The sequence below is a fragment of the Triturus cristatus genome, chromosome 8 (assembly GCF_964204655.1).
Source record: "Triturus cristatus chromosome 8, aTriCri1.1, whole genome shotgun sequence".
NCBI lineage: Eukaryota > Metazoa > Chordata > Amphibia > Caudata > Salamandridae > Triturus > Triturus cristatus.
In genome coordinates, this window is record NC_140591.1 from 1630440457 (window position 1) to 1630455346 (window position 14890).

A 14890-nucleotide genomic window follows, 5' to 3' on the forward strand; every position below is an offset into this window, starting at 1 on the left:
TGGCCTGGACTTGTCTCCTGAATGGGACATTACTCCTCCTTCTGATACACCCTCAAAGGTTGTGGCTCCATACCATGCGGTCATAAGAAAAGCAGCTGAACTTTTAGATTTGCAGTTGCCTTCAGCTGAATTCAAGTCGAACATTTTGACAGAGGTGCTGCACTCTCCCACTACTGTTTCTGAGCCCTTACTGCCCTTTAACAAAGCCATCATAGAGCCAGTGATGGAAGTGTGGCGTAAGCTCTTTTCTGCTCCCGCAGTTTCGAAAATCATTGCCAGGAGGTATAGGGCAGCTCCGGGGGACCCAGAATTTTTAACTTCTCACCCGTCTCCTGAGAGTCTGGTGGTTCAGGCGGCATGTTCAGGGAGATCTAAAGGTTCATTTCCCCAGGTCCCGAGTGACAGGGAGGCTAAGAAGCTAGATCAGTCGGCCAAAAAGGTATTTTCTTCGGCCAGCATGGCTCTTAAGTCTACGAATGCAACTTGCCTCTTGGGACACTATATACATGCGCTCATGGATTCAGCGAAGCAACTAGCCCCAAAACTATCAGAGGAGGATAGGGTTGGTTTTAATGAGGTCCTGGCGGATGCCCAGGCGGCAGCATGTCACGTCTTTTGGATGTGGGGAACTCCTCGGTGGACCTGTTCGCCACTCACGAGAACGCTCACTGCCCGTTATTCTGCAGTCTCCAGTATCCGATGCAGGGAGCGTTGGGGGACGCGTTTCAGTTGAGTTGGGGCTCACATCTCCTTTACGCGTTTCCTCCCATACCCTTGATTCCTCGGGTTCTGAGGAAGATTCGCCAAGACCGGGCCCAAGTCATATTGATCGTCCCGGATTGGCCAAGAAGGGTGTGGTATACATATCTTCTCCACCTCTCCTCGTGCCCTCCGCTCCGTCTCCCTCTGAGGGCACACCTCCTCTCGCAGTCGGAGGGGCAGGTTTTACACCCCCACCTCCAGAGCTTACACCTTCATGCCTGGAGATTGAACGGGGCAGCCTGAATTCTTTTTCTCTCCCGCCTGATGTGGTAGATGTAATTTTGTTTGCCAGACGTCATTCCACCAAATCTATCTATTCCTATAGGTTGTCTAAATTTGAACTCTAGTGTGAAGAGAAGTCAATTGATCCTTTGAGGGCTCGTTTATCTGACATTCTGCAGTTTGCCCTTTCTCTTGCTCAGCAAGGCTTTGCTGTGGCTACTGTAAAGGGATACTTATCAGCTTTGTCGGCTTTCCTTTGCTTGCCGGATCAGCCGTCCTTGTTCAAATCGCCTATTGTTTTACGATTTCTGAAAGGCCTTTCAAACAAGTTTCCTCCTACTCCTTTTATTGTGCCTCAATGGGACTTAAACCTTGTCTTAACTTATCTTATGGGTTCTCCCTTCGAGCCCTTACGCAAGTGTCCCTTGAGACTGTTTTCTTTCAAGACGGTTTTTCTCATTGAGCTCACTTCGGCAAGGAGGGTAAGTGAGCTTCAAGCTCTGAGTTCAAAACCCCCGTTCTTGACCATTAATGCTGAAAGAATGGTACTCAGGACCAGGGCTGCTTTTCTGCCAAAGGTGGTAACTCCCTTCCATCTGGGGCAGTCTATTACCCTTCCTACCTTCTATCCTCCCCCTCACCCTTCCAAGGAGGAGGAGAGACTTCACCGCTTGGACCCTAAGAGGGCGGTGAGCTTCTACCTTGACAGGACAAAAGACTTTCGAGTTGATGACCAGCTCTTCGTGGGCTTTGTTGGCTGCAGGAAAGGCAGAGCGGTGCACAAGCGCACCCTTTCCAGATGGATTGTCTTGTGCATCAAGATATGCTACTCTTTGGCTGGTAAGGAACCTCCAGAGGGTTTAAGGGCCCATTCCAAGAGAGCTAAGTCTTCCACTTCTGCTTTGTCTAGAGGTGTTCTTGTGGAGGACATTTGTAGGGCGGCAACTTGGGCCTCCCTCCACACTTTCGCAAAACATTATTGCTTAGACACCGAGGTGAGGAGGGACGGACACTTTGCTCGTACCGTCCTTCAGGACTTTCTGGTATAGAAGGGTGAACACCCTCCTCCGGGAGTGGGACTGCTGTGGGAATCTTTTCACAAGGTGAGGAATCCACTGGCAGATGTATCCATCAGAAGAACAGTTACTTACCTTTGGTAATGCTTTTTCTGGTGGATACAGTATCTGCCTGTGGATTCCTCACTGACCCACCCGCCTCCCCGTTGTCCACCCTTGTATACCTTTAGTATATGATGGTGTTTCAAAATGTATTTGTTAATGTCAAAGGCATTGTGTTGTTTCTTTTGCCTTTCTATTTATTCTCCACACTGTGTGTGTTGATTTGTATATTATGTACTGTGTATACTGTGTATATTGCTGTCAGTCTGTCCGTGTGCCTCGAAGGCACGGAAAAAAGGGCGGAACTGACGTCATCACGCCGACGAGGCCTTCTTATGGAGCCGGTGACGTCAGAGGAGTCGCGAGCGGAGCCGTGTCTCTGTGACGTCATCTTCGACCTCATCGGCGTGGACTGCTACAAAAGTTTCCGAATGTTGCTGGCGCAGGGGACATTCACAAGGTGAGGAATCCACAGGCAGATACTGTATCCACCTGAAAAAGCGTTACGAAGGTAAGTAACTTGTTCATTAGAAACATAGGTTAGTTTTAGATTCCTTACCGCCCCACCCATCCTCCCCGTTCTGCAAACTGACTTCTAGGGTTAAGGACATCCTGTCAGGGCTCTAGTTTTGTACACCAGTGGTCAGTGTCTTGCATGGCTCTGCGCTTCCTGCGTGGAAAGTTGTGTATAGAACTGAAGTAACTTGTGTGCTCCCTTTGAGCCACTACATAATTGTCCTCTTCGTCTACTTACTTTGAAGACAGCTTTCTTGCTTGGCATCACCTCTGCTCGCAGGGTAAGTGAGCTTCAGGCCTTATCTTCCAAACCTCCCTTTTTGGCTGTTCATCCAGACAAAGTGGTTCTTTGCACTAGGCCCTCTTTTCTGCCCTAAGTTGTTACCTCTTTCCACATAGGTCCGATCATCACATTGCCCACCTTCTTCCCCCTCCGCACCCTTCCAAAGAGGAGGAGAGACTCCATTGTCTAGACCCAAAATGTGCGCTGTCCTTCTACCTTGACCGCACTAAAGATTTCCGGGTGGACGATCAATTCTTTGTGGGTTATATGGGCGCCAAGAAGGGTCGGCAGTGCACAAGTGTACCATCTCTCGATGGGTTGTCATATGTATCAAGATCTGTTATTCCTTGGCTAAAAAGGATCCTCCAGTATGACTGCGCGCCCACTCTACCAGAGTGACGGCAGTCACTACTGCTTTGGGACGTAGATTTCCTTTGAATGACATCTGCCAGGCAGCCACATGGGCATCCCCGCACACCTTTACCAAACATTACTTTCTGGACAGCCAAGTCTGGAGAGACAGCTTTTTTGGCAGTTCTGTTCTCCAGGACTTTCAATCAATCAATCAATCAAAGCATTTATATAGCGCACTACTCACCCAGAGGGTCTCAAGGCGCTAGGGGAGGGGGGTCCGCTACTGCTCGAACAGCCAGGTCTTGAGTTGCTTCCTGAAAACGAGGTGGTCCTGGGTCAGGCGGAGGTGGGTCGGGAGGGAGTTCCACGTCCTGGCGGCGAGGAAGGAGAAGGACCGTCCCCCTGTGGTGGCTCTTCGGATGCGGGGGACGGTGGCGAGGGCGTGGCCGGTCGATCGAAGCTGCCGTTTGGGAGCGTAGAAGTTGAGGCGGCTGTTGAGGTATCCTGGGCCTTGGTTGTGTAGGGCTTTGTGTGCGTGGGTGAGGAGGCGGAAAGTGATTCTCTTGGTGACCGGGAGCCAGTGCAGGTCTCTCAGGTGTCCGGAGATGTGGCTGCGACGGGGGATGTCCAGGATGAGTCGTGCTGAGGCGTTCTGGATCCACTGAAGTCTTTTCTGGAGTTTGGCGGTGGTTCCGGCGTAGAGGGAGTTGCCGTAGTCCAGACTTTCTGGTGTGAACTTGGCTTGCAGACCCACCTCCGGGGTTGGTATTGCTGGGGTATCTATTCTAAGGTAAGGAATCTATAACTAACTGTTTTTTTCAGATGAACAAGTTACTTACCTTCGGTAACGATATCTCTGTAAAAACATAGGTTAGTTTTAGATTCCTTACCGCCCCACCCATCCTCCCCGTTCTGCGAACTGACTTCCAGGGTTAAGAACATCCTTTCAGGGCCCTAGTTTTGTGCACCAGTGGTCAGTGTCTTGCATGGCTCTGCGCTTCCTGCGTGGAAAGTCGTGTATAGAACTGACGTCAGCGTGCGAGGGAGGCGTCTATGTAGGACTGCGCGCCCACTCTACCAGAGCGACGGCAGACACTATTGCTTTGGAATGTAGATTTCCTTTGAATGACATCTACCAGGCAGCCACGTGGGCATCCCTGCACACCTTTACGAAACATTACTTTCTGGACAGCCAAGTTCGGAGAGACGGCTTTTTCGGCCGTTCTGCTCTCCAGGACTTCTTTTGAACTTAGTTTGCAGACCCACCTCCGGGGTTGGCATTGCTGGGGTTTCTATTCTAAGATAATGAATCTATAGCTCATGGTCTCTTTCAGATGAACAAGTTACTTACCTTTGGTAATGATGTATCTGTAAGAGACTTACATTAGTTATAGATTCCTTCCCCCTCCACTCATCCCCCCCCGTTCTGCGAACTGACTTCTAGGCATAGACCTAGGGACTTCCTTCCAGGACCCTAGTTTTGTGCACCATTGGTCAGTGTCTTGCATGGCTCTGCGCACAGGGGCGGCATCTAAGTCGACAGCGCAACGTCATCCCGGTGACCACGACGCCAACGACGAACGCAGAGTCGACCGACGCCACCTACTGACCCGCTGGGGTACTGCTAAGAAAGCATTTCTCCGGATCCAGTCTGACACCTAGGGGTAATTCTAAGGTAAGGAATCTATAACTAATGAATGTCTCTTACAGATACATTGTTACCAATGGTGTCTTTTCCTGCCGTGACGTTGGGCGCATCGGAGGTCTGCTGATTTTTGGATACTGATTATCGGTTACTGTTCCTGCATATATGTATATTGCAGTGGAAATGACAAATCACGAACTTGCAGTTTATGGTTCCATTGTGGACTGGAGATATGATATGGATGTAAATGACCCGGATTACTGTCAGCAGGCTTGCAAGTTCCCAAACGAAATGCACGTCGTTCCTTTGAGATTCTAGTCTTACTTATATTTTACCTGACCTCATAAATTGAAGTCTATCTAATTCTCAGTTCTGTTCAATTAGGATTGATTCCTCTCTTATTGGTATTTGACTCTTGTGATTCTGCAATTTTACATATCGACTTGGAATCTATTGCCATTTATATCTTCTCATCATCTAAAATATGTTTGGAACATGACATCTTATATTTCTGTTCTCAAGTTATTGGCATAACTGTGATTTACAGGGGGAACATAAGATAGGTAGTTCCCTTGGCAGCTCCGTTTGGAATTTCTGTTGATCTCTTGAACCGATGGTGACCATTCCACCTAAAGCTACTTCATGCCCTGAAGAAGTCCTCCAGTAGGACGAAACGCGTCAGCTGTATCAATGTGGAAACTTTCATGTATATGACCACGTTTTAAGAAAAAGAAATTTGGAATAAAAAGACATTTTGTGCAAGAACTAGACTGTATACAAATTCTATTTGTGTATTTTGTAATTAACTTGTGGTGCACCTGTGCTTTTGTTTTACATGATTATGGTCCTATTAGGACTTGCATTGTGACAGAGGGTGCGTTCTCAGTGTGCACACGAACCCCAATAGGAATAGAGGGGTGAGAATATTAGTGGAATAGCAGTTCAGGTGCTATAGTGTTTGAAGGTTCCTCTGTCAGAGTTACAGTATTTGTTACCGAAGGTAAGTAACGTGTTCTTCGATGTACCCAGCACCCTTCCTGACCAGTTCTCTGCAGCTGCAGAGCTTCCCCATCAGATAACCTATGTCCCTGTGCAGGCCACTTATCACCTCATCAAGCAGCTTAGGTAAGCCTGTTACGGTTGACCAATCAGAAGAGGCTGCTAGAAGGCTGGATTTTACTCACAGGGAAGAAAGTTCTATAACTTCTTTTTTGTACTATTTATGATAAATTCAACAGTGCCAAGTTGTTAGATCGATCATTACCAATCTTTTAAGTCTTTGCATGATATTAGCTTCTTCCTAGCAATATTTATACTTAAATAAAATATTATAATGTTAGCCTATGGAGCTAATAATCTACAATGGGGAAAAAAATTAATTGTCAGTTTTTCCCTCACCGGGGCACATAAAACACCTATAATGTCCTTGATTATAGTTACATGGCACCAAACCCCTCTGGCACCTAGGGGAGACCTTAGGGGTGACATATGTAAAAATAAGGTTGATTACCACTTTCAAAGTACCTTTAGTTCCAAAGTCAAATTTGCATACAATTTACTTTTAAAGACAGTTTGCAAAGCAGGGCTGCCTTTAAAAATGACAGCAGGCAATACAGCAGTGCACACTCCAGTTCAGGAAATCTACGGGGACTCTAAACCTCCCTGCCCTATTATATACTAGGGACTTATAGGTAGTTTGAATCCCCATTGCGTTATATAATAAGGACTTACAGGGGTCTTTCAATGCCAATTGTAATTAGACCTTTTTAATGAGAGCACTGGCCCTGGGCCTGTTTAGCATAGCCCAGGGCACAGTCAGAGTCAGTTACCACCAGTATCAGTCACATAAAATGGGGGTGAGCAGGGCACAAAGGATGACTTTCTCACAGTATCTCTATACCATGAAAAGCAGGGCCTACACATGAAAAACTGAAAAAATTAACAGATTGCACAGATGTAGGCCTTTTGTGAGAGCATTAACTGCTGCCAGTGTGATCTCTTCGGAAAAAACAATTTGAACTGAACCATCCCCAATCATAAATTAGTGACTATAGCCATAGAACAGACTTGACTTTGCTCAGTGGTCAAATGATCACACAATGCGGGACAGTTAAGAGAACATAAAGATGTGTATTATACAGAGTATACAGAGAGGCAATGCACCACACAATTCATTATAGTGTTGTTTGTCCTGATTGAATTGTAGGTATCCAAACAAAGGGTTGTAAAGTTAATTTGAAACAAGTCCAGTTACCGAAGGTGTCAAATACTGGTCAGAATTCTTGGCATAAGGGGCACTCATGGCAAAATGCTAGTTGGCAGACAAGAGGTAATTCTTGGAGTATGGTATACTCATGACCAAATGCTGGCACTGACATTCTGGAGGTAATTCTTGGAATCAGGGAGAACAACCATAGTATATGGGGCTAGGAGAGGCAACCATGTGAAAATGCAGCCTCTAACTTACTAGAGGCCCCACCTGCACCCACTGACCCAAATTAAGCAGTGAATTCATGTACTGTTTAAAAAAGAGCATGTATGGTGATTATTAGCAAACTTATATATATATCTTTTATTGTGGGTTCTGAGAGATGATCACAAGGCTCGGAACTGAGCTATTTGTGATGGAGTTGGAGGTTGTTGGATATCAAAGTGAGCTATTGTGAACCTTTCTAGAAGAAAGTATGCAATGGAGTATTATTGTGAATTCACTGACACTGCTGTGTAACTCTCCTCTCTGACAGAAATACATCACTTCACACACTGACCCGTCTGGAGCGCCTCTATGGTTTCTACACTGCCCCTGTAGTGGTCTTCTGTTACAACATTGTATTGTACGCTGGCTTCCTCTGGCTCTTTGCCCATGTACTGATATTAGATTTTCAGACTACCCCTTCCTGGAGAGAGTACCTGCTTTACATCTGGATCTTCAGCTTTCTTTGTGAGGAAGTACGTCAGGTGAGAAAACCCAGAAATATACTACTATAACACATAAGTCTTGTTATACTGCATAGTTTTGTTGTTTCGCATGTCAGTGTTTCACTGTTCTGTTTTGCAACTCATGCATAGAATGTCTCAATGTCAGTATTTGCAGGTCCAAGTGTGTGTCTTGTTAGTTTCTATCTCAATGACAGTCCTAGCCTCTCAAGTCCTGTACAGCAGATCTCAGTCTCAGTGCTCCTTGTCTGTTCAGGTCTGAACGCTTTCCCATACTACTGGTCCGATCATCCTCAGTCCAATGCACGGGCCACTGGTTCACAAAGCCACGATCTCACCATACACTGGAAAGTGTGGTAGACAAGAGCCCTCAAGATGCAGTCACCTTCCCAGGGGGGGGGGGGGGAGCCAAATGCATAAAACATCTCTTTCCTAAACAAAACCATTAAAGGATTGAAGAAAACCAGGAATCCAGAATCCAACTTTTAATTATTTTGTAGCAAAGAGTCAATCTCAGGAAAGTGAGTGAATCTAGAAAACATGCAAAGGAACCCAGCTTTGTAAACACACACACACCAACCATATTGAAATATTTAAATAAGAATGATACATCAAAAGGAAATGACACCAAAACATTACATCACAGAAAACACAAAGGACTGGTAAAAGCAGGAAGGAACCGAGGAAGAAACAGCTGTGGTGGAAAAGGAAGCAACAATAAAAACTTGAAGAGGTCTAGCAGCATATCAACTTTAAAAGGCAGAGAGAACCCTCAGACAGATGATTGCCATTTTGGAGCTGAAGGCGCAAGAAGCAGCAGCTAGGAGCATGAGAGAAAGCAGGCCCCAGTGAGCCTGCAGTTGAGGGTTAATGTGGTGTCTTGTGAGCCCCAAAAACCAATGGACCATCCATGGTGTAGCGGTTCATGGGCATGGGATCGCAGAGATGTTGTGACTGCAACAGTATAACTCACCATCCTCCCTTCCCCCAGGTTTGCAAGGAAAGGGCAGAAAAAAATTAAGGACCAATCTGGGGGCATAGTAGGAAGCCAAGAGCGCTCCATTGCAGGATAGCCTTTCCTGTGAACGAAAAACTGGAGCAGACCTCTGAAACTTCAGGAATCACAGATCTTGTTAACTTCGTATTCTGTTCCCCCATCGATCAGAACAGGGGGAGAAGGAGAACTCTAACGAAATGGATCAGATCTAAAGGCTTCAACTGGAAGAAATAAAAGGTAGGATGAATCTTCCAAGAGTTAGGAATAAGGTGCCTAAAAGCAATGGGATGGATTTTTTGGGCCATTACAAAGGGACCAAAACTTGAGAACCAAACCGGACTGGCAAATTTCGAGTTGGCCAGAACCTGGAAGAGAGCCAACCCTTTTCTCCCACCTGTAAGTTTGGGACCATTCTTCCTAATTTCAGTTTTCTAATTTATAGCAGTTTTAGAATCTTGTAAATTCCGGGCAATAATTTATCTTTCAGAGTCAAGTCTCTTTAGTATATGAGCTGCAGCAGACACAAGAAGAGTGGACGCCATAGAAGATGGAAAGGAAAGGTGATGGAATTCTTGAATACAATAGAATGGAGAAACTCTGGTAGCAGAGTGAACAGAATTGTGATAGAATAACTCTGCGTAGGATTAGTATTCTCCCTAGTTGTTGTGAATGGCATTTCATAACCACCTCTGATACTGTGTAAGACCCTATTTGACCCTTTTTTTTGTCCACTGGATTGTGTATAGTTATCTGAAGACAGGGCTTAAAGGGTAGAACAAATTGAGTACCATCACCTAAAAATGTAATGAGAAGATCTGTCGGAGAATATGTTATAACACAACAAAATATCTGCTGACAAGCCTACTAAAGCTCTAAAGACATGTAGCACAAGCAGATATCTTTAATTATACTCAGGGGAAATCCCATCACCCAACCGGAGTGGCACGCTTCATCATCTGGGATCTCCTCTTTGTTGCAAAACCTAGTGTAGCCAAGGGCTACAGTCCCTTCACTGTGATAGAGGAGCTCAGGGATGTTTTTATGATGTTATTCACTAGTAGGATTTCCAAAAATCTGTCAGATGTGAAGAGTTTTAATTTTAAGAGTGATGGGCGCAGTGCACTAATGTGAAAAGTGATATGTGATCTAAAATTGGCTAACAGGAGAGGAAAAAACTGTTATTCATTATCTCCTGATGTCAAAATTAAAAACAGTGCAGATGCAGTTACGAAATATTGACTGCATTTGTCCAGAAACAAGGTCTACATGTTTCGGCCATTATGATCACTGTGGGATTGTGGCCTTCCTCAGGACCTAGATGTATTATGCTACTGCATATTTGTGAATCAGTGAAGTGTTTATCAAAACTTGTTGGTTGGATCATATACAACCTACAAAACTTGCTGTCTCGGTTCTCAGTTGATTGTTGTTGATAACACCTAAAAAGTAAAAAAGTGGCATCAGAATTATTGTAACAACAAAAAGATCAAATACTTGTGCTAAATTGTCTGTCAGTCAAGTGGGTCATAAGTACCCATTGTGACTTGTACCTATACAGTATACTCAAAACATTACCAAAATGTGCTTACCCGTGAGTTACGAGAAAACAGCCTCACCTCACTTGGCTACAGCTCAGGACGCAAGGCCCGGCTCTAAAAGAAGGGAAAATATAGGTAATAATCAGACATGGAATATCCATTACACCTATACTGTCGATGTTATTCTGAGTCAATTCAGTTCAAAGTGCGATATCTGATAAGTCAGCTGACTAAAATCATTTGAGCAGTTACTCATTCTTGATGAAGAATTAAAAAGTGCTCACCCAATAAACTGACAACCCAGTGGACAGAGCAGAGAGGAATGTCTCACTTTGGATTATCTGTTTACAACATGGGGGCCAGAATAGTCTAACAACTCTCCATTTTATTGTTTCCAAGTGTGTGTGTTGTAATAGTTGTATTTGGGGAATATATCCACGACGGTCTTAAAAACTTTCTCTTAGACCCCCCATCATCTTTTGGAGAATATGTTTTTTTTTTTTAAACTTATTTTTATTGCCATTTTCACATTTCATACATTGTACATCATTCATATTCTACAAGTGGTCGTGTTCGATCATACATCCTATAAGGATACTTAACAATTGTATTGATTGATGATTCGTTACCAAGAAGCATAAACAGTGTATACAGTTATCGTGACGTTCATATCCTACGATCTCGGGTTCCATATATGGCAAAGGAACTAGGGTTTAACAGAGGTATAAACTAGGGAATGAATATGGAAGAATATATCCAATTACACCAGGGGGGGGAAATGCAGCGTCGTGATGGTGAGGCACCGCTGATACTCATGTTCGCCTATCCTAGTCGTTACGACCGAAAATCATAATAGTGTGCCTGGAGCTAGGGTTTGTCAAGACCTCGCGCGGCTGGGAGCCTACGGATTCAGGTGGGCAGAGCCTGTGACTGTGTACTCCGGATTAGTTGTGTAGATGTGTCATCTGGTGGGTCCGCCCCCGGGGAGAGCTGCCTAAACTGGTATAATAACATGGCCCATTCCATTGATATAGGGTGCTTGCGGGTCCCTTTCACCTCCTCCTCCCGTAATGTCTCCTCCTCCGCCGCCGCCCATTTGTGCGTAGCTCCCACCCACCTCTTTTGGAGAATATGTTATGTCAGACTCCTTGCAGGCGGAATATATGAGCCAGAAATTTCCTTGCCATCATGCCGGCAGATAGAAACCTTAAGAACAAGAAACAATGAGCCATTTTAGAAAAGAGGTCCATGTGACCATGATCACTCAGTTTCCTGTTGATGAAAGTAAATCCACAATTAAGTCAGTGGAACACGTGTGCCATTGATGAGAAGAGACAGACTGGAGAAAAGCCAAAAGGCTGCCTTGGATTAAGCACAAAGTTGACAATACTTAATATAACGCTATACATCCCTGCTAACCGTAGGCCCCTTGAGGAAATGTAGGACTAGCTCGACCGTTGACCTAACCCCATGGTAACTTGCTATTGCAGTGTCGTGGCTCATTCCCAGAACCTTGGTATGAATGATCGTGCCAGTGCTCGGCGAGCTATGAAGTATTTGCTTCTGAATTTGACTTCCCTATCCACGATGTCAGTGAAGTCTGTAAGTTTCTCCCGCAGCGTGGCCTGCTGTATTCCAGTCCCTCCACCCACGATGGCACTCTCAAGCTGTTTTATCTAGTCTTCTAGGCGTTGTAGATTCCTGCGGATGTCTTTGAGTACCCCAAAGCTTTTTGCCATGCAGGAGCCTCGTATAGTGGCCTTGAAAGCTTCCCATATGGTGCCTACATGAGTGACCGTCCCTTTATTCCTAGCAAAGAAGTCAGTAATTTCTTCTTTGATTTCGGCTTGAAAAACACTATCCAGTAGTGCTTCCGGCGTTAATCTCCAGCAAAGAGGGGTAGTAATTAAATTGGGTGGGGCTATCTCGAGGCATGCTGGTGCGTGGTCTGAATATGTGCGGGGCAGGTGCTCCACTGAGTGAATCCACGGGGCCACCCTGCAGGAGCAAATCCAGTAGTCAAGTCTTGACCATGTCCTGTGAGCAGCTGTGAAGAAAGTGCCTTCTTTGTCATGTGGGTGCGCATGTTTCCATACGTCCACCAGCCCATGGTCAAGGAATAGCCCAGAGAGGGTATCCTGGGTGTTAGTGTAGTGGTGTGGGAGGGGGTTGGAGCGGTCCATAGCGGGGCGCAGTGCTGTGTTGAAATCCCCGCCGCAGATGACATGTGTAGACCCGACCTTTAATATTTGTCCCCAAAGGGTTGTGAAAAAGTGGGGGTCGTCCGTGTTAGGACCATAGCAGCAGGCTAAGGTGACGGATTGTGTGCCCAACGTGCCCCAGAGAAGGCAGCATCTACCCGTGGGATCGCTATATGTGCCACTTTGGATAAAGGGTGTGTTTTTTTTGATGAGTATGATCGTGCCGCGTGAATATGACGAGTATGAGGAGTGCACTCGGCCGGATGCCCATTTGCTTCCAAAGCAAGTGGGATCAGTGTGTGTTTCTTGCAGCATTGCTACCTGTATATGGTTGGAGTGAGAATAGTAAATTAATTAAGTTCAGTGTCCAGCACTTATCTTAATTAAATATAGACTGGAGTGGGAATAGTTAATTAATTAAGTTCTGTGTCCAGCACCTACTCTAATGTAATATAGGTTGGAGTGAGAATAGTAAATTAATTAAGTTCAGTGTCCAGCACTTATCTTAATTAAATATAGACTGGAGTGGGAATAGTAAATTAATTCAGTTCAGTGTCCAGCACATACTCTAATTAAATATAGGTTGGAGTGAGAATAGTAAATTTATTAAGTTCAGTGTCCATCACTTATCTTAATTTAATATAGACTGGAGTGGGAATAGTAAATTAATTAAGTTCTGTGTCCAGCAGCTACTCTAATTTAATATAGGTTGGAGTGAGAATAGTAAATTAATTAAGTTCAGTGTCCAGCACTTATCTTAATTAAATATAGACTGGAGTGGGAATAGTAAATTATTTAAGTTCAGTGTCCAGCACATACTCTAATTAAAGATAGGTTGGAGTGAGAATAGTAAATTAATTAAGTTCAGTGTCCAGCACTTATCTTAATTAAATATAGACTGGAGTGGGAATAGTAAATTAATTCAGTTCAGTGTCCAGCACCTACTCTAATGTAATATAGGTTGGAGTGAGAATAGTAAATTAATTAAGTTTAGTGTCCAGCACTTATCTTCATTAAATATAGACTGAGGTGGGAATAATTAATTAATTAAGTTCAGTGTCCAGCATATACTCTAATTAAATATAGGTTGGAGTGAGAATAGTAAATTTATTAAGTTCAGTGTCCAGCAGTTATCTTAATTTAATATAGACTGGAGTGGGAATAGTAAATTAATTAAGTTTAGTGTCCAGCAGCTACTCTAATTTAATATAGGTTGGAGTGAGAATTGTAAATTAATTAGGTTCAGTGTCCAGCACTTATCTTAATTAAATATAGACTGGAGTGGGAATAGTAAATAAATTTAGTTCAGTGTCCAGCACCTACCCTAATTTAATATAGGTTGGAGTGAGAATAGTAAATTAATTAAGTTCAGTGTCCAGCACTTATCTTAATTAAATATAGACTGGAGTGGGAATAGTAAATAAATTTAGTTCAGTGTCCAGCACCTACCCTAATTTAATATAGTTTGGTGTGAGAATAGTAAATTAATTAAGTTCAGTGTCCAACACTTATCTTAATTAAATATAGACTGGAGTGGTAATAGTAAATTAATTCAGTTCAGTGTCCAGCACATACTCTAATTAAATATAGGTTGGAGTGAGAATAGTAAATTAATTAAGTTCAGTGTCCAGCACTTATCTTAATTAAATTTAGACTGGAGTGGGAATAGTAAATTAATTCAGTTCAGTGTCCAGCACCTACTCTAATTTAATATAGGTTGGAGTGAGAATAGTAAATTAATTAAGTTCAGTGTCCAGCACTTATATTAATTAAAGATAGTCTGGAGTGGGAATAGTAAATTAATTAAGTTCAGTGTCCAGCACATACTCTAATTAAATATAGGTTGGAGTGAGAATAGTAAATTAATTAAGTTCAGTGTCCAGCACTTATCTTAATTAAATATAGACTGGAGTGGGAATAGTAAATTAATTCAGTTCAGTGTCCAGCACCTACCCTAATTAAATATAGATTGGAGTGAGAATAGTAAATTAATTAAGTTCAGTGTCCAGCACTTATCTTAATTAAATATAGACTGGAGTGGGAATAGTAAATTAATTAAGTTCAGTGTCCAGCACATACTCTAATTAAATATAGGTTGGAGTGAGAATAGTAAATTAATTAAGTTCAGTGTCCAGCACTTATCTTAATTAAAGATAGACTGGAGTGGGAATAGTTAATTAATTAAGTTCTGTGTCCAGCACCTACTCTAATGTAATATAGGTTGGAGTGAGAATAGTAAATTAATTAAGTTCAGTGTCCAGCACTTATCTTAATTAAATATAGACTGGAGTGGGAATAGTAAATAATTCAGTTCAGT

General features: G+C 43.6%; 1 protein-coding gene across 1 annotated transcript in view; it reads left to right on the forward strand.

Annotated features, from left to right (window-relative positions):
• Nucleotides 1-14890, forward strand: part of LOC146808461 (transient receptor potential cation channel subfamily M member 2-like) — a 3976112-nt gene that overhangs the window by 1282938 nt on the left and 2678284 nt on the right. The window contains exon 18 of the mRNA XM_085623954.1: nt 7645-7858. Coding sequence (XP_085480080.1) covers nt 7645-7858 — 214 coding nt within the window. The remainder of the gene's footprint in view (nt 1-7644; nt 7859-14890) is intronic.